The sequence below is a fragment of the Pantherophis guttatus genome, chromosome 2 (assembly GCF_059756535.1).
Source record: "Pantherophis guttatus breed Tessera chromosome 2, ASM5975653v1, whole genome shotgun sequence".
NCBI classification, from domain to species: domain Eukaryota; kingdom Metazoa; phylum Chordata; class Lepidosauria; order Squamata; family Colubridae; genus Pantherophis; species Pantherophis guttatus.
In genome coordinates, this window is record NC_142064.1 from 149524848 (window position 1) to 149546093 (window position 21246).

At 38.2% G+C, this 21246-nt stretch overlaps 1 protein-coding gene across 2 annotated transcripts in view; it reads right to left on the bottom strand.

The window, feature by feature from the left end:
* The window catches only part of LOC117662929 (regulator of G protein signaling 9), a 52684-nt gene that overhangs the window by 28086 nt on the left and 3352 nt on the right, over positions 1–21246 (bottom strand). For both annotated transcript variants that reach the window (XM_034412671.3, XM_087887007.1), the window contains exons 2-6: positions 13495–13591; positions 8510–8560; positions 8285–8391; positions 6379–6430; positions 2632–2690 (exon numbers count right to left, since the gene is read on the bottom strand). In XM_034412671.3, coding sequence (XP_034268562.2) covers positions 2632–2690; positions 6379–6430; positions 8285–8391; positions 8510–8560; positions 13495–13591 — 366 coding nt within the window. The remainder of the gene's footprint in view (positions 1–2631; positions 2691–6378; positions 6431–8284; positions 8392–8509; positions 8561–13494; positions 13592–21246) is intronic.

The window sequence follows — 21246 nt, forward strand, 5'->3', positions numbered from 1 at the left end:
ATGCACCAAGCATAAAATAAACAAGATTGATAACATTTTTCAACAAAACTTCCTAATATTAATCACAATGGCAATAGTGAAGTGGCCAATACTTAAAAAGGGATAAATGTTTTGACGGTGTTTCAAAATAATGAAAAAGAAAAGGTTGTGTATTTTACTTTACACAGGTATACACATCACTTGTCGAAAAGAGATCCGAGGTAGAAGAAGGAATTAAAAATGCACTGGAGCATGTACAATACAATAACATAAAAACATATAAAACATAATACAGATAGTAATCTACAACCACAGTTGAGCCCAAAATTTCCATTCCTAAGCAAGATAGTTGTTAAATGAGTTTTGCCCCATTTTACAACCTTTCTTGCCATGGTTGTTAAGTGAATCACAGCAGTTGTTAAGTTAGTAACATGGTTGTTAAGTGAATCTGGCTTCCCCCATTGACTTTGCTTGTCAAAAGGTCGCAAAATGGGATCACATCAGTGGTGGGTTTCAAAAATTTTTACTACCGGTTCTGTGAGTGTGGCTTGGTGGGCGTGGCTTGGTGGGCGTGACAGGGGAAGGATACTGTAAAATCCCCATTCCCTCCCCAACCAGGGGAAGGATACTGCAAAATCTCCATTTTCTCCCGATCAACTGGGACTTGGGAGGCAGAGAATAGATAGGGGCAGGGCCAGTCAGAATTTTTACTACCAGTTCTCCAAACTACTCAAAATTTCTGCTAACCGGTTCTCCAGAACTGGTCAGAACCTGTTGAAACCCACCTCTGGATCACATGACCCTGGGACACTACAACCGACATAAATATGAGCTGGTTGCTAAGTGTTCGAATTTTGATTACGTGATCATGGGATTGCTGCATCAGTTGTAAGTATGAAAAAATGGTCATAAGTCACTTTTTCAGTGCTGTTGTATCTTTAAACAGCCACTAAATGGAAGTTTGTAAATCGAGACTCCCTGTAAAAAATGCATAACAATTGTGAGAAGAGAAGTGTGCGCTTCAGATTGAAGCCTAAAAAGTATTTTGGAGTTGGCATGGATGTGTACCTTCCATTTCCATAAGAAACAGTGAGGCCAGGAAAATATGTTTGAGTTAAGGCAGTGCCAGGGCACCACATGGATAGGATATAAATCCCTCCATTGTCAAGAGCTAGATTTGAGTTGATTCTGGTTGACCACCCCCATATATGTAGAGGTGTAATATATGTATGTAAAGAAATGTGGAAATAACCTTAATGATGGAATGGATGCACTGTTAAGAGAGGACAATTGTTCATCAAGTGTTTTTCTGGGAAGTAGCAAATAAAAGAAACAAACTAAAAGTAGCTTTGTTTTTACAAGTAGCCCTCAATTTACAACAGTTTATTTAGTGACTCTTTGAAGTTACAATGGCATTGAAAAAAGTGACTTATGACCGTTTTTCACACTTAACGACTGTTGCAGAATTCCCATGGGTTCTGTGATTAAAATTCAGACACTTGATAACTGACTCATATTTATGACAGTTGCAGTATCCTGGAGTCGGGTGAGCACCTTTTATAATCTTCTGACAAGCCAAGTCAGTGGGGAAGCTTAACAACTATGTTAGTAACTTAATAACTGCAGTAATTCATGTAACAACTTCAGCAAGAAGAGTCATAAAATGGGGCAAAACTCACTTAGCAAGTGTCTCACTTAGCAACAGAAATTTTGGGCTCAGTTGTGGTCGTAAATCTAAATTGTTTGGTATATGAGAGGGAAATTCTGACCGGCTTCCAAGAGTCTATTATTATACCGTACAATAATAACAGAGCATTTCTGTAATTCTTGTGGTGTCTGTTTCCTAACCTGGTTTACCTCAACGGAAGTTGCCAAAAGTTTTGAACAACTATTATTCAGGTTGTTTCTTGGTGGTGGTGCTTTACAAGCTGCCAATTCCTAATTCTATATGGTGTGGTGTGATATGCTATGGCATGTTATATACCCCGTTTCCCCAAAAATAAGACATCCCCTGATAATAAGCCCAATCTTGCTTTTGAGTGCATGTGCTAAAATAAGCCTTCTCCCGAAAATAAGTCCTCCCCAAAAATATTTAAACGCAGAGCTGGAAATCAGGTAAGGTGGCAAGAGGAACTCCATCTTGCTCCACACGCCCCAAAATAATAAGATCTCCCTGAAAATAAGGCCAAGCTCTTATTTCAGGGTTCAAAAAAATATAAGACAGGGTCTTATTTTCAGGGAAACACGGTAGTTCATAGTACATTCTTTCAAAAAACAAGATTGTGGTTAACCCAATCATAGATTTGAACAACTATTTGGAACAAAACTGCCTTTAAATTAACCTACTGTTTTGCTTCTCTTTTTTAAAATGAATTGTTTTTAATGTTCATCTTAATTGTTTTCAAACCTTGTTATTCTTATTCTAATGGACTTAAGGTTTTTTCCTCCTTCTCTTATAAAATACTCTGGGTTCCTTTGAGGAGAAAGTGGCATATAAATAAAAGGAGTAAACAAACAGGTTCTTAAGCCTCATGTGCTTAGCGTATCTCAATAATCTGATTTGGTAAACTTACCAAGACAAGTATTGAAATAATGCTACTGGTTAAGATGCTTGTAAAAAATCTTGCATAAGAAAAAAAAATATCTTCCTACCTTTTCATAATCTTCTAGAGCTCCTTTCTTCTTAATATTTCTCTTTGCTAGGTAAATGGCTGGGGATATTGTTAAAAAAGAGAAAGTACTTTATTGCACAATTGTAAAAACCAAATGAATGTGATTAATGACTAAGATTTAGCCTGAATGTTATACAATATTTTCCAAAGGGAGGCTGTGCCCCACAGGCATCCAGGCAAGACAGATGGAATTCCAGGGAACCAGGCTTCACAAGAACATGGGTGTTGGTGTCTTCTTCAGACACATCATCTTGAATCACACTAAGTGAGGGGCGGTTAGAAGTTTAGTGAAGTTTAGATGGGAAGCATCCCTTAAATAACTGTAGCCAAATACCTTGAATTAATGTATGTGCAAGTTATACATACAACAAAGATCAGAACTGCTGTGTTATGTTCCTGATCAGCGTATTTTTACTTATGACTTTAAAAGAGGAATGACTTTCAATACTCTTCAAAGATCAAGGGTTATTTAGAAATAAAAAATTGCTGCACTGTGTCCAATGAAGTTACTGTAGAATCTCTTGAAGCATATTTATTTATTAATTTTTTATGCCACCCATATCCCCTACAGAGTGACTTTGGGCTTCTTACATTATAAAAAAAAGTAAAAAAATAATGCAAATATGAATTCATTAAAACTACACAGATTAAGATTTTCAAATGAGAGTGAGAGAGAAAAAGAGAGAGAGAGATTGTGTGTGTGCGTGTGTGTGTGTGTGTGTGTGTTTTGAAATTTTCTTAATAGTCTTTATTGGTTGGTGACAATTATCTGCCATATTTACAGTAGCTGCTTCATACTTAGTCAGAACACCAGTCTATCAATCCCACACCTAGCTATCATGACTCATTATGGCTCTTAAACCCTTCTCCTGCCTCACCAGAAGTCCTTTCAAATGTAGAGGCCAGAAACTGACTGTAAGGCCTTTTTGTAAGTAAACGCCTTTTCATTGAACTAAGAAAACTCATACACATTACCCAATTCGGTAAGGCTGAATGAAACAGTTTGGAGGATAAAAAGGATATCTGCAGTTGGCATATAAGACGCAGTACTGAAAGGATTGTGTCCAGTAGAGTTGTTGACCAAAACTTATTTGACTACAGAGAATTGCCTCTATGTATGTACAAGGTTCTACATTTAGGCAAGAAAAACAGAATGCACAGGTACAGTATATGTGGTACCTTGCTCAATAGTAGTAAATGTGAGAGGGATCTTGGAGTCCTAGTAGACAACCATTTAAATATGAGCCAGCAGTGTGCAGCAGCTGCCAAAAAAGCCAACACAGTTCTAGGCTGCATAAACAGAGGGATAGAATCAAGATCAAATGAAGTGTTAATACCACTTTATAATGCCTTGGTAAGGCCATACTTGGAATACTACATTCAGTTTTGGTTGCCACAATGAAAAAAAGATGTTGAGACTCTAGAAAGAGTGCAGAGAAGAGCAACAAAGATGATTAGGGGACTGGAGGCTAAAACATACAGCTGCAGGAACTGGGTATGTCTAGTTTAATGAAAAGAAGGACTAGGGGAGACATGATAGCAGTGTTCCAATATCTCAGGGGTTGTCACAAAGAAGAGGGAGTCAAACTATTCTCCAAAGCACCTGAGGATAGAACAAGAAGCAATGGGAAGGAGAAGCAACTTAGAACTAAGGAGAAATTTTCTGACAGTTAGAACAATTAATCAGTGGAACAACTTGCCTCCAAAAGTTGTGAATGCTCCAACACTGGAATTTTTTAAGAAGATGTTGGATAATCATTTGTCTGAAGTGGTTTTTTTCCTGTCTAAGCAGGGGATTGGACTAGAAGACCTCCAAGGTCCCTTCCAACTCTTTTGTTCTGTTCTGTTCTATTCTATCTTCCTTTTCAAGACGTTGTATCTTAAACAAAGAGATCCCCAAGTGTAGAAGTGATCCTGTCTTTGTGGTGTCAATATTTTTCATTAAGAAATAGAGACACTGGGGAAAAGAAAGTCAGATTGTAGTGCAGTCCTAAAATTTCAGTTACTTTTTGTTCTTCCGCATTTTGAACAACTTTTACATTCTTCTCAATACTTCTCCTGTATATGTACTGCCTTTAACAGTAATCAAGAGAGGACAACAGGATTTAATTAATTGATGTGCTGCACTTCAGAATCAATCTGAAAGAGGACAAAACTATATTTCTTGTATTATGGTTTGTCACATAGTTAGCCAGATGCTTAAATTGGATTAGAAATTTTTAATCTATCAAGCCCTTCCCAGTGACCCAGGATAGTACGGTATTATACAGGTAGTCCTCTATTTACACCATAATTGAACCCAAAATTTATGTTGCTAAGTGAAACATTTGTTAAGTGAGATTGTCCCATTTTACAACTTTTCTTGCCACTGTTGTTAAGTGAATCATTGCAATTGTTAAGTTAGTAACATGATTGTTAAGTGAATCTGGCTTCTCCATTGACTTTGCCTGTCAGAAGATCGCAAGATCTGATCACAAGGCTCCAAGACAATGCAACCGTCATAAATATGAATCAACTGCTAAGCATCTGAATTTTGACCATGTGACTATGGGGATGCTGCAATGGTCGTAAGTGTGAAAAACGATAGTAAGCCACTTTTTTCACTGCCGTTGTAACTTTGAACGGTCACTAAATTAACTTTTGTAAATTGAGGACTACCCGTAATTAGTATTTGCTTTAAAAATAAACAAGATATTTTTGTTTTGCACAGGATCCTCTCTGAAGTTCTCCAACTATTATTTTTTGTTATGCATTAAAAAGACTTAAGGCTGGGATCTCACTATTTGCTAGTTTACTTCCTTGGTGAATACGCCCATCTTCCAGTTCTTACACAGTGCAGTCTCTTTTAACTCATTCAAAAACTTCCTGGGAATTCACAGTGGGTTCCTAAACTGGCCAGAATTGTTTTTCCTCATTGGAATAGCATTTTAGTTTTGAGAAGGTCCCAAGCTTTCTGTGCTTTATTTGATTTAATGGGTCATATCTTGCATCCCACCCAGAATTTCTTTAAACTTGTTGAAATGGGATCTTTTGAAATCTAGCCTCAGTGTGTGTTCATACTGTGAGCCACTGGGCAGTACCAGTGGTGAAATCCAAACTTTTTAATACCGGTTCTGTGGGCATGGTTTGGTGGGCATGGCAGGGAAAGGATACCGCAAAATCCCCATTCCCTCCCCACTCCAGGGGAAGGATACTGAAAAATCCCCATTTCCTCCCCATTTCTGGGGGAAGGATATTGCAAAATCCCCATTCCCACCCTACTCTGGGGCCAGCCAGAGATGGCATTTGCCGGTTCTCCGAACTGCTCAAAATTTCCGCTACCGGTTCTCCAGAACCTGTCTGAACCTGCTGGATTTCAACCCTGGGCAGTACCTGAGTTCATAAATTAGGCAGGAGAGAGAGGGCGGAAGGGGGGAGGGAGAAAGGAAGGGTAGATTGACACATGAGATGGAGATGAGAGAGAGTTGAGAGAGAAGAGAGAGAGAGAGAGAGAGAGAGAGAGAGAGAGAGAGAGAGAGAGAGAAAGGGTAGGGATTGCTATTTAAAATAACATTTTAAATAAAAGGCAACTAATGGGGTAGACTCCCTTTTAAAGAGAAGAATGTATTTTTCTCCATAAATGACTCCTTATATCAAAGTAATTAGAACAGAGGACATTTTGATTTTATGTGTTTTTTGCTGACATTGAAGTTTTACCTAGAAAAGGGAGGTAATAGGTTAAACATACCGTAATCTGTATCTTCTGCTCCCCATTGCTGGGTTGGCCAAAAGTAGGGTGTCTGTAGGAAGGAAGACAAACACTAAGAATCAAGTTATTGATAATTTCCTTAACAAACTCTTCTAAATTGTTCTTATATTTAATACATCACTGCTAGCCAATAGAGCTTAAAAGGTTTTAAAATTCATTTCAATACGTTTCTTCCCTATTATTTCCAATTATTTTAGAACAACTTTGAATAATGTTTTAACAATTGGGTGGGGAGCTGAAAAGTGTGAAGGGAAAGCCAAAGATGCTAAGAATACAGGTGGTCCTTGATTTACAACCTTTCGTTTAGTGACCAAAGTTACTACAGCACTGAAAAAAGTGACTTACAACTGGTCCTCGCACTTACAACCATTGTTAGCATCCCCATGGGCAAATGATCAAGGTTTGGGTGCTTGTTAATCAGCATGTATTTGTGATGGTTGCAGTGTCCCAGGGTCACAGAATTGCCCTTTGCAACTTTCCTAGATAGCTTCTGACAAGCAGCCGATGTGGGAAGCTGGACTTGCTTAACAACCATGTGATTCACTTAACAACTGCACTGATTTGCTTAAGAATTGTGGCAAACAAGTCATAAAACTAAGCCTAAATCATTTAACTGCCATGCTTAACAACAGAAATTCTTATACTAATAGCATGTACTTATGACTCGCTCGTGGTCGTAAATCAAGGACCACATGTAATAACATTAGGAAAATTCATTAAACTTTAAACTGTAGATTCTCTCTTAGTATTTGCATTTCATGGTGAAAATGTTATATACAGTACAGATGGTCCTCGTTCAGATACCACAATTCAAATTGGCAAGTTGGTTGTTAAGTGAACCAAGCGAAACCAAGGCTGTGCTTATTATCTTACTTCAACCTTACAGCTTTAACAACTGGCAAAGGTTGTAAAAGGGAGGATTACATTGCAAAGTTATTTTTTCTTCATCACTGTAACTACAAAAAGTCACTAAATGAGGCAGTTGCTGATCAAGGACTACCTCTAATTAGTTTGCAGCTGTTTTTCACTTTTATGTTGAAATAGCTATCATTGATTCACTCCATCAAAATTGTGTTTCTTTTTGTGGTTATTAAATTATATAACAAAGAAAATACGAAAGATGGAAAAAGAGGCCAAGGAAGGAAAAAAACAAACCCATGGAGACTGAAAAAAACAACCCATGGAGACTGGAGGTAGAAACGGTGGGGACAATTTGTCCTTACTCCTTTCCCAATTTCCATGATAGAACTCAAAGCAAAAAAGTTGTTTCTCTTTTATTTGGGCATAGCCAATGGTGGGTTGCCCCCCCCCCCCCAGTTTGCACCAGTTCTATAGAACTGGTAGTAAAACCGGCAGGAGGCTCCGCCCACCGACCCCAACGTCATCAAAATGCTTCTGCACATGCGCAGAAGCTTCTCCGCTTGCGCAGAAGAGCACGTGTCGCCAGCATATGCGCACGATCCTGTTGCGAACCGGTAGTAAAGGTAAGTAGAACCCACCCCTGGGCATAGCCTGTATTGGGATTACAATTCCCAGAATTCCTAGCCACTTATAGCCACGAGAAAACGTAGCTTGCATTTCTGAATTTTATAATCTGGCCTGGAGAAGTTGGGGAGACAAGTGCCTTTGCCTCATATTCCAAACTAATTTTTTTTTCTTTTAGAATCATTTTCTTAACCATTTTAAGGATTTTTATAATTTGCTGCTATTTTTTTCCAAGATCATTTTTACTGCATGACACACTATGGAAGCAAATGTACGGGCCACCGTGATTGACAGGCAGCAAGTACAAGCTTTAAGAAAATAAATAAAAATGCATCATTAGGTCCTGCCATGATGCAAAGCAGGTTATCTTTCTTTTTATTTTCTCTACCGATCTACCTACCTGGAATCGATAGAGGCTGGTGTCTCCTTTGAGATTCAGATTCTTTCGGTCCTGAAGAGGATACATGTACCCACACTTCATAATCATACTTCCTAAATGTAGCCCCTCTTTAAAAAAAAAAAAAAAAATACAGATCAGTTGCTTTCAATGGGGAGCACAAAATAAAGCCAAACTACTCACTTCAGAGGGAAGATATGTAACTTAAAAATAATGGTATGTCCTTACCTTCATTGGTAATCTCCAAACGCTTCACAATCCATTGCAGCACATCACAACCTGGAGGACAAAGGCAACACAGAAAACAGCTTTAGGTCAACCCAAGTTTCATTCCCTCTTTTCTTCCTGGTTAGTAAAGTCAGTCCTCGACTTATGACCGCAATTAAGCCCAACATTTCTGCTGCTAAGCAAGACAGTTTTTAAGTGAGTTTTGTCCCATTTTACAACCTTTCTTGCCATGGTTGTTAAGTGAATCATTGCAGTGGTTAAGTAAGTAACATGGTTGTTCAGTGAATCTGGCTTCTGCCTTGACTTTGCTTGTCAGAAGGTTGTAAAAGGTGATTATATGATACCGGGACTTTGCTACCATCATGAATCAGTTGCCAAGCGTCCAAATTTTGATCACATGACCATGGGGATGCCGCAATGGTTATAAGTGTGAAGAATGGTCATAAGTCACATTTTTAATACTATTGTAACCTTGAACGGTCTCTAAACAAATGATTGTAAATCGATGACTATCTGTAGAAACTATATTTATCTATAGAGGCAATGGGAAAACGAGAAATCCACAGATATACCTCACAACACCAGGAGCAGACAAAGTTTTGCTGGTGAGCTGAGGGAATTTTGAAAAGGGATCACTGTTTATCTTCTATTCTAATCTATACAGATCTCTTTTTTTCCCATTTAAACAGGTATTTGCATTTCTCTCAAAACGTGCATATAATATTTGGCTAAAAGGGAAAGTAGGATTACAGAAAATATACATGTGCATGTCCTCTTCGTGGCAAATAAAACCAAAACATTACAGTTCCAACACTTTTAAAAGAATTAAAAACCTTTACTACTTAAAAAAAACATACAACAGAAGCCAATTAGTGCAGCGATCTGCAGCATGGTGGAAAATATGCTCATGATTATCTTCTGGAACACTTGTCAATCTCCCTTATCTAACCTGATTCTTAAATTGTTTTAGTGTTTCTTAAATTTACAGAAATGGGAGGCTGGCGTGCTGCTGCAAAAGAAACGGCTAACTTCTAGTATTGTTTTTGTTTGCAAAAATGCCTTTCAAGCTTTGCATATACCACCTAGAAATCTTTAAATATTAAAAATGGAAAGCGACAGCAGCCTAAGGCCTTTGTTTGCAAAAAAAGGAAGGAAGGAAGGAAGGAAGGAAGGAAGGAAGGAAGGAAGGAAGGAAGGAAGGTTCTTTCTAAGGTGGTTCCAAGATGCTAGTATGTGGTTCACTTGCTTTTTGGGAAATGTATATATTTAGAGAGAGGTAAGTCATTTTGAATACTTTGTGAGTAGGCAAGGCATAAGATCATTTTGTTAAGCCACCACATTCATAATTCCAAATAAATTCAGGGGCTCAAAATGGCTGATTTCATCTCAGCAGCTTTATCGCAGCTATCCTATCTGAGGAAAGATAAACTGGTATGAAATACAGGTAGTCCTCAACTTATAACAATTTGTTTAGTGACTGTTTGAAATTACAACAGAACTGAGAAAAACTACTTATGACCATTTTTCACCTTTATGACCATTGCAGAAATCCTCGTGGTCATGTGATCAAAATTCAGATGTTTGGCAACTGGCATATATTTATGACACTTGGACTGGGGTCATGTGATCCCCATTTGTAATCTTCCCAGCTGCCTTCCAAGAAACAAAGTCAACTGGAGAAGCCAGATTCACTTAAGAACCGCATGATTCACTTAAGAACTGCAGTGATTTGCTCAACAACTGTGGCAAAAAGGTCGTAAGATGGGGCAAAAGTCACTTAACAACTCTCTTGCTTAGCAACACAATTTTTGGGCTCAGTTGTGGTTGTTAAGTCAAAGACTACATGTAAAAGGATAAGAGCATGAACTGAGTCCCCTCTGGGAGAAGGGCGGTATACAAATTAAATTAATAAATAATAAATAAATAAACTACGAAAAGAAAAACACCTGTTACTTGGTCCCATTTTGGATTCTAACCAAAATAATTGTGCCAATCCCCAAATGATCCCTTGGCCTAATAGTAACTTGAGTTCTATGGTCTTTTTAAAGTCTTTAGTATTTATGGTGTCTCTAATGATTTAAAGCTACTTGCTTTTTGACCAAACAGAACCCTTTCCTTCTGATTTCCAAAGCACCTGTTTTGCTACATTGAGTTGTTAAAAGATGAACTCTGGGCTTGCAGCTGAAAAACTAAATCATAATGCAACATATGGGAGAAATGTGGATTAAACTGTATTCTCTCAACAAGGTGACTCACTGGGAACATAGTATTTCCTTTACAAAAGAAAACAGCAGGTTAGCCAGCAATCATGTATTTCAACTAAAGAGTTACTTAGAAATTAAAAATGAAACACAAAAGTAGGCATCAGATTTCAAAGGCTAGAACTTATACCCCAGGCAGTAAAAGAGTATTCAGGGAATTTATATAAAATGGGCATTAATGCTGTCTTCAAGTACATTTAATTAATGGGAAATGGCTAGTAGAGAGGAAATGATGAAGATGCATTTGTGGTTTTCTAAGAGGGTTTTTTTTAAAGGGAAAGTTAAAAAAAAATCTTACTTATGAATCAGAAATATAGTGCACATTTTCAGGCATGTTAAAACCAGAAATCTAATTTGGGAACAAATCCATTTCTCTGGGCATGTATTTCATGCTCAGTTCTAAATGCTGCCAAAATGCAATTCAAAATGCTACCCTTTCTTGACATGTGATTGCTTGAAAGGCACATACCAGCAGTTAAGAGCTCTTATCCCCATTAATGGAGAGTGCTTCCCAAAATAGAGGAAATTAAAAGATTAACCTGTCACTCAGACCCTGCTTAGGTAACCTTATCTGCATCTGCTTTTCCCCTTAAGAGATGGTGCTTACTGTCAGAACCCTGAATTCATCATGAAACTATACCTGTTACTGTATTCAGAGAAATGCGGAGGCTTTCTATGTTTTCTTCCTCTTATAGGATATAGCCATTACAATTTCAAGTATTTTTTTTTCATTGACAAATGAGTAAAATATAAGTAGGCAGGGCAACTGAAATGGTTTAAACTGAGAGACTGCCATGAGACAATTACTTTATAAAAACAACATCAATCAAATTGCCTTTGAACTAAGAATACCATTATTTGATGCATGTGACATAAGCTAAATGAACCATGGAAAAGAACTGGAAAGAATATTGCAAGGTAATGGCTGGCTAGGAAAATGTTGATAGGACAGAAATATTTCCTAGGACTAGCATCTGAATTAGTTCAAATAACAGGCTGCACTTTACAAGGTCTGTTAAAATGTGTGCAGTCAAACCATGGCAAGCTGGTTCAGGCAGGCTTTAAATGGAATCTGAGGGTTGGGGTTTGGAAATGAAAATTCTGAAGTATTTCGGATAAAATCTTGTATGCTTTAGGAAGTGGGACTGTTGCTGAAGGATGTTTCTTAAGCTAGTCAAAGAAAAATGGGAAAGAACGCTAGTTCTTAAAGTTATGACCTTTGTTGTCTACCCAGTAAGGATTAGAACAAGAGTGATGAAATGATGGTAGACAGTTACTTTAGTGGGCTGTAAATAAAAAATTAGATATTTCTTTACTAAGAAAGGGATCGAAAGTATGGAGAAGGGAAGAGGAGAGAAGCAATAGACAGTGTAAAATAACAACAACAAAGGAAACAAAAAGGGGACAATCTGTATATATTAAAAGAAAAGAGATATACAGATGGCTCTTCTGGAAAAGTAAATAGTCAAATTAGATTTTCCTGCTGTACCTCTAAAGAAAAAGATATTATATCTTATATTACTTAATATAAAATTATTATTAGATTTAATGCGATCAACTCTTGAGTAACTGGAAGATAGGATATTATCTCTACCCCATGCCTAAAATACTAACTTCCATGATAATCTTACAGTTCTTATATTGAGATTATTATTTTGGAGTAGTAACTGTTTTAATATACATATACATACAGGTGCTCCTTGATTCACAACCACTTGTTCAGTGACCTTTTGAACTTGCCACAGTACTGAATAAGTGGTACTTATAACCCAGTCTTGAATCTTATGTTTCTGCTATGGCAACATCCCTGCAGTCGTGCAATTCCAATCCGGGCCCTTGGCACCTGGCTTGCAATTATGATGTTGCAACGTTGATAGCCACCTGACCTTCTTTGCCAGGTTTCTACTAGCAAAGTCAATTGGGAAGCCTGCAGGAGATCACAAATGGCGACCACACAATGCCCTTGCTTAATGGTCATGCTGAATTCACTTAACCAGGAAGTGCTTGAATTGCTGTCACAGTCATGTGACATCACATTTTATGACTCTGTCATTTAGCAATGGAAATTCCAATCTCAATTGCTGTTACTAGAGAATAAACTATGGAAGCAAGACAAGAACAGTTTTCCCTAGCATTGTCAGACTTTAAAACAGATACTGAAATTGGTTTTAAATGAATAGCTTCTAGTACTACCAATCAAAACTATTATGCAGCTGCTCTGTCCCCTTAATGGATTTTCTGTGACAATTAAAATAATTGAAGAAGTGGGAAATCAAAGAAAGGCTACAAATGGCAGACAATAATGTTAAGATTTTTATAAGGAAAGTTGCTGTGAGGATGGTGGAGAGTCAGCTGCAGACTACTCTATAAGAAACAGATTATCTAAATTCCTTATATCAGATATTCAGGTCTTTATTATCCTTTTTCCTCTACAGCACTGGTGTCAAACTTGATTGCGTCACGGGCCAGATTGTGATGTATAGTGACTTTTTTGCCTTTGAGGAGCTGGGGTGGCCATAGCCTGGATGTGACGTATCCAGCCCTGACAGGCCTGCTCTACAGTGTTAGGATGACAGTTTCTGTTGTCATCTTCTTGGACTGCTATTGTGACTGTTTTCCAACATCAAAGGCAGAAATAAAGTGACTGATGAATATGGAATAATAATACATAATGAAAACCTAATGTTTGAGATTGCCTTCTATTGTCCAGTATGTCAGACTTACCAACCACAGTATGTGGAATGCTGCCCTCTGGCATGTTCTGAATTTGCGTTTTGATCCCAGATTGTGGATCTTGCATTTCTACCAACAAAACCTCCAACTGCAAATTGTAGTAGAGATGTATGAAGAATGAAACAAAAGAAAAAACAGTAAGAATTACATGAGTATGCAAAATAAACAGAAATATTATTCCTTGACTTAATTAAATGCCCAATAAGAAAAAGTAAACATTTGAACCACTGTTTTAAGTGTTTTATTATTGGAGACATTGTTTTTAAGTGTGGCTGATTAAGGACAGGTTGGTACACAAGAAAACCATCTCCATCCACAACATGGTTGTAGATGAACACTTTAACCTGGCGTCAGTTCATTTCCTCATCAGAAGATGAATCACAGTTGCCCAGAACCTGTGTGGATGCAGGGAGGCATTATTTTGGTTTGTCCTTGTGGCCTAATAGATCTGGATGGTTGTCAGAGAGTATTTGGGGTTTGCCCTGACAATCTGGTAAGGCAGTTGTATCTCATGCCTGGTCAACTTGTAGAATGTGAAGGTAACCAAAGTACATGATACAATTGCCCCAGAGTAGCCTTTCTCCATTTGCCAGTCCTAGCCTGCTCCTTGGTTTACTGAGGAGTTGGAGGAAAAGAAGTGACTCAATATATTTGGAATGATGTTGGCATAAAACCATAAAGGGACATGACCAAGCATTGATAAAAGCCCAAGTTTAGAGGTACACAAAGCAGAAAAAGATCAATTCTTCTTCTTGCTTATTTCATCCATAGACTGTCAACCATCAGTCTTGTTATGAAACCCAAACCCTGGGTTTGTGGTTGAAGCCATTGCTTCAAAATTTACATCAAATGAAATCATGCGGTTTTAAAAGATAAATTTGCTTGTATTCCATTTGTAAGAAACTGATGGAGATAATGTTGTTTTTGAAGAAAGCAAAGAAAGTAATTTTTAAGAGATGTGGGTATAAAAGTTCAATAGGAAATTGGGACATTAAGGGTAAAAAGTTCAAGACTGGAAAAAAGGAAGGGTCTGCTATTCCGATAAGCAAGTCAGCTTGGGCAAGCAGATTAGTTAACAGTTTTAACCACATAGCCCAGTATATAGTGGAGAAATTAATTAACCGCTTGCCTCAATTTATTATGCTTATGCTGCAAGAATTGTAATGAAAGAAGAAATATAGGTTAAGTAATAAAAAAGGGACAAAAGGTAGTCTGGAAAAAGGGGAACTAGGCAAAAGGTGGGGAAACAGATTAAGCAAGGGGAAATTCATGGAGAAACAGGCTTTCCGGGAAGATTGCAACCCTGTGGTCTTCGTCAAAGGGAGCTGCAGGGAGGGATTTGTAGTTCAGGTGGAGGGAATAAAAAGCTGGAGAAATGTATTCCTCTGTGTGCCTACATTGCTAGTCACCTGCTCTTGCAAGAACTTATTTTACATGCAATAAACTGCTTGCTGCTTCACTTCATGACTCTGTCAATTTTCTGACTGGTGAGTCTGTTTTCACAAGTTTGGCTTGGATACTAATGGGACAGAGGCTATAGTGATGTCTTGTAAAATTATCTAAGGTTCTTTGGAGCCCATAAATCTGAGAAAATTGACAGGTCCTCTGTGTAAATGCTATTTATCTGTAAGATTGACTGACTGACTGACTGACTGACTGACTGACTGACTGACTGACTGATTCCAGGCAGGTTTCTGTGGCTGATTTGGGAGATAATTAATACCCTTTTGAGGGAAGGCATGATGCTCACTGTCTTGAAGAGACAGAAGTAGTACATAATCTGAAGAAGCCTTCCCTGGACCTAGATGTTCTTGATAACTTTAGTCCAATTTCCAACATCTGGGAAAGGTTGTGAGGAAAGTGGGGTGGTTCAACTTCAGAGGATCCTGGGAGAAACAGATTATTTGGATCCTTTCCAGTCAGTTGACTGGCAGAAACTGCATTTGTCTTTCTGCGACACGATCTTCATTGGGACTTGAATGGGAAGAGTGTAATCCGTTCTGGTCTTTTTAGATCTCATGAATGTTTGACTTCAATGAAGCACTGCCTGCAGCAGTTGGAAGTTGGGGGCACCACTTCTGGTGACAGTTACATAAATATGTAATCTTTGTGCAATTATAGCCCTGCGGCCTTCTCTAATCTATAGTAATTTCTCCTTTAGAGCAATACAGTGCGCTCTTTGTGGGTTTAGAAAGTAGAGGATGACTCTTGACATAGAGAGGAAAGTATTGTTACCAAGGCAAAGAGTAGATAAACGTTGCTTAAACCTGGGGATTGGGGAGGATTATGAAAACCTCTTACATAGGTACCCCTTAATTCACATGACATATGGAAGAAGGAAGTACTTTTAGACTTGTAAGCTTCTGTTACAACAGCCAGTGTTAACAGTGCAAAACAGTGCAAAAGTATAATTCTCTGAATATAGTAATGCCTAGCCCTAGATATATATATATAGAGAGAGAGAGAGATCTCATTTGTCTTCAGATTTCCGGTACAATGAATATAAGTACAGTAAAGTTTTTTTTTAAGGGAACTGGATTTATTGTCTTTAAACATGAGAAAAGTAAAACTGTTCACGAAATGGGTGAGTTTAATTCAGAAAAATAAAAATAATATTTGAGTGATGGAATAAGATGCTTGATATAGCAGTTTAGTACATACTCTGTTAAACAGATCCAAAATTACTGCCCAAATATTTGTGAGTCAGTGTTAATTACTAATTACTAGATCTGCTCCAGAATTAGAAGCAGATACTTTATTAACCAGCCAAAGCTTTTTAGTGACTTTCAGAGGCCACCAGTTATCTGGTGTAGATATGGAAGCATTAAATATCCATGTATTGTAAGCAATCACTACAGGCATACCATTACTGTTTAAAATCTTATTAAGCTTCTTGTCTGAAACAGACTAATTGGTGCCCTCAGCTGGTTTTAGCTGTAATCTTCATAACCCCTTGCTTTATTGGATTTTAATTTGGACTCATCCACTGAACAGACGTTGGATTCGATGACTTCAATGGTCCTTCCCAATTGTGATTCTGAACCTTTGGCCATCTTGGTTTGAGCTGATGGGAATTATAGCTACAGTATTTCCTTCTATTGTTTCTGCCCATCTCATAAGATTCAGCAGAGTGGGCTCACTTCATATCTCATCTCTCGAGCCATGCCATTTGATGGAGCTTTCTTTGTCGCCAAAATCACAAAAACTGCATCTCACTTGCTTTGGCCATGTCATGCAGTGGAATTCACTTGAGAAAGCAATTATGTTTGGAAGAGTTAGCGATAAAAGGAAACCAGGCCACCAAAAAACATGGTGGCTGGACATCATCAAACCTGATACCAACCAGAGCATAGAAAAACTTAAAGACGTAGTGAAAGATTGAAAGATGTGGAAAGATCTTGCCTATAGAGTTGGACACAACTGAATGGATAACATCATCATTTGTCACAGCTTTCGGGAATACTGTAGTTTTCTCCTGGAAGTTTGAACAGCTCTGACAGTTGCAACCCTTTAAACAGGCCTTGAAGGCCTGAGTTTTTCTCTAGGCCTAGGGGTAGGGCAGAGAACATGCCTCTAGGCCCGGGGTAGAGTGAATTATGTTGGGCTTTGACACCTTTCAAAATCAGCTTGCCAAAGCCTGGCTTAGAACAAATTTTAAAATAATCCGATAAGAAATGAAAAGACATAAAAAACAAAGCCATATAACAAAGCATAAAAATGCAAACGAGAATCCTAAAATTATGTAACAGTAAAAACAGCCATCTGCCAAATATATTAGATAACCCACTGAGTAATCCCTGGAAAAACAAATCTCATAAATGAAAGTTCATAGTGTACTAGGTGCACTTCCCTGCATGGTTCCAGGATTGAGAGGAGTGTCTCCAAGGTTCACTGCTCTAAACGGACACCCAGAGCAAAACTTCCAAAAAATGATCTTCTGGTATATTATGTAGGAACATATGAGAAGAAGCTTTGAATGTGTGAAGGATTGATACATTAAATTGGCTCAAGAAATAAACTAGAGCCAATGAAAACTGCAACAATGTCATAATGCCCATTCATGTCAGTCCTTTTGGTCTGGTAAGAACTTTAAATTCTCTTAAATGGGCATAATACCAATTGAATGAATAGCTGTTGATCTAAAATTATGTCCCACAGGTTTGCAGGACCTGCTTGTTTCTACCCTGCGCTTGCCTAGTTCTTATTGTTATTCATCCTGTTAATACATGACGCAATGAGAGATTTTGTCAATTAGCAGGCTTATTACAGGAGCCTCACACCGATTAGGGCTGAGAGGGTGTGATTGACAGAAGGTCATCTTGTAGGCTTCATCTTGTAGCCTAAGGGAGGATTAAAACCTGACTCTTCCTATTCCTAGACCAAATCTTTACCCGGATCTTTATCCATGACACTATGCTAGCTGTCCAATTTAATTAATAGTTACAGAAATAAACAAGGAATCAGATCTTAAGTAATACCAGGAATGGTTGCTTATCATAAATGCATAGATACTATATAGACCAGTGGTAGTGAACCTTTTACTCACCGAATGCCGAACAGATATGCGCGTTGCGCGCTTTGCACGTGCGTGCACAATCCGCACTAACGCATCCTCCCCCATGCACTGTGTGCACAACCGGACCATCTGTGCATGCATGCAGGTTTCACGTGGCGCCCCCATGTGCTGCATGCACAATTGCACCATCTGCACATGCCTGTGATTTTCACACGCGCAATGCACACTCGTGAACGCCGTCTGCACATGCACACGCTGCATGCAAGTACTCTCACGTGCATGCCCAAATGCGCATGCATGCGCAGGGAAGCTCTGAAGACCAGATGGATCCCCTGAATTACATGCATGCGCACCGGAGGCCAAACAACAGCCGGGGCGCACACGCATGTGTAGCTGCAGGTAAGTTGGGCGACAACTCGCTTGCCCGGAAAGATGGCTCTGTGTGCCACCTCGGGCATGCGTGCCATAGGTTTGCCATCATGGCTATAGACTAAGGAATGAGAACCTGTCATCTTTTAAAAGCTGCTGAATTATAATCCCTGGGTATGCCATTATAATCAGCATTTTAGATAGTAGTAGTTGTAATTCAGCAACATTTAGGGTCACATGTTTTCCTTTCTTGTATAGGTAGTGCTTAACTTATAACCAAAATTGAACCCAAAATTTCTGTTGCTAAACAAGACAGTTGTTAAATGAGTTTTGCCCCATTTTACATTTTGCTAGTTAAGTCGAGGACTACCTATAATAGAAAAAGACACACACACAAAATCACAAGAGTTCATTTTTCAGTCCAAAAATCTTAGTGTAACTCCATTCAAGTAAAACTGAACTCCACAAATAGTTTATATTATGGACAACTTCTTAGTGTCTTTTTTCCATATTTATTGAAGATAGGTTTCATATAGTTTGATTTTTTGGCGTTATCCAAGTGGTAAGTAGATATTCTAATTCTCAAAGCTTATAAAATCTTTTCTGCAACATTTCTTGAGAAACAAATTAGATTTCCCCAAGAATATTTATCATCCAACTCTGTACTGTACTGCATTGGAAATGAGCTATCTTTTTTCTGGAAACTTTTTGATTGTCTCCCAGTAATTTTATTTATTTCACAAATAGAAGCACTGCCATTGGTGGCATATAAAAATTTAAATCATATACAAGCAAGGCAATAAATTTAAACTGCAAAATACTGTGCAATTTTGCTGAATAAATAATGGATAACGCTAGGTGAAAGATATTAAGAAGGTTGCACAGAAACTCTGAAAACATGTTCCTATTAAAACACTGCTCTAAATTATTGAAGATAGGCCTGGCCTGTTTTCTTAAGGAATTCCAGAGAACAGTCCAGTATTGTCAAGCGATGTACCTCTTCTACTAATATAATTCATTAGAAGGCATTAAAAACCATAATAAGTATAGAAAGTAATATGGACTCCAGATACACGAAACTACAATTTCTAGGAGATGCAGGAAACTTAACCAATAGCAAAGGCATTATAAGACATATAACAAATATTTTTAAAAATATAGTTTAGTAAGCTAATATATTCCTCCTGGTTGGCAACATTTATAAACCTCTGATATCGTTATAATTTCATAGTTATGCAGGCATTGCCATTTTTTTTTTAACAAAAAAATTAGTCAGACCTTGCCCCAAAATTTTTATGAGATTATGTGATTTTATAATCCAATTGGGATATTTATCTTAATGAAACGATAGTGATGATCACTGTCTGGCAACAGGCTTATTTGCTACCGATCTGATATTAAATCAGCAGCAGACTGAATGCAGGGGCTTATTAAAGAGGAAGGATAACCTGCAAATATTGATGAGCTTTTTTTCCCCCAAACTAAAGCTTTTATTTTATTTTTTAAAATTCTTTTTCTTTCAAGCATTTCCCCTGCATTAACCAAGTGTTGATACATTGGTTGCAACAGAAATCAACTAAGGACTTTGTCACCCAAGTCTGACATCTTGGGCCAAGAGATAATGATAAGTCACCTAGCTGGCTTTCATGCCTACGGTGGAACTAGAACTCACAGTCTACAGTTTCTAGTCTGGAGCCTTATTTACTAGACCAAATTATCTCTTTTTCCTAAAGCTATATAAGGCCATCAAATTATGGGCCCATTTCTTGTCTTCCCTTAGAGATGTGACCTGCAGATAAAGGACATCTAGTATTGTACAATGCTGTAATGTGGCTTGTTTGGTCTTGGCTTATTATGAAACCAAGCATCACAATTTATAAAGCAAATATATGACTTAGTAATATGTGAACCAATTATTGTGAGTTATTCAGTAATTCATATACAGTGGATGCATTTCTCTTGCCAAAGGTTGGGAGTCAGGCATTCCCAGTACAAATTCATTCCTTTATTGAATCGCACCCGGTGGTCTTCTGGGTGCGATTCAAGGTGTTGGTCACCACCTTTAAAGCGCTCCATGGCTTAGGACCGGGGTATATACGAGACCGCCTTCTGCCACCGATAGCCTCCCACCGGCCAATACGCTCCCACAGAGAGGGGCTCCTCAGGGTGCCATCGGCCAAACAATGCCAACTGGCGACACCCAGGGGGAGAGCCTTCTCTGTGGGGGCACCAGCCCTCTGGAATGAGCTGCCCCTAGAGGTTCGTATGATCCCCGACCTGCGTACCTTTTGCCGCGCCCTGAAGACCCTTTTGTTCCAACAAGCTGGGCTGGCCTAATATGAATTTTAAAATGGGTGTATGTTAGTTTTTAATTTTGTGGGCCAAATTTTTATATATTCATTTTTAAATTGTTTTTTAAATTTTGTAAGTTTATATGTGTTTTAATATGGCTGTACACCGCCCTGAGTCCTTTGGGAGAAGGGCGGTATAGAAGTCCAATAAAATCTAAAAGAATCTAATCTAAATTTGATTTTATTTCTCTTTTGGGAGGTTGGTCTATCCCTCAGGAAGAAGGACTGGGTGCTCTTGGCAAATGCTTTTATGCTAATTGAACAGGAAGTGGCAATATTGTTGTTGGCATTTTAAAAATCTTTTAATTTCCAGAAAAACAGTATGGTCAGCCTTATCTCTCCCATTCACTGTGGTTCAGGTTTGGATGCCAAGTGAGGAGCTCTATTAAAAATAGATGGTGGTATCAGAAATTACTGAGCTGTTACCCAGCAACAGGAGGCAAGGCCAAGATTGAAGGTCAACAGGGATTCTGAACAGGAGGTTTGGAACCTCCAGTGTTTTATTAT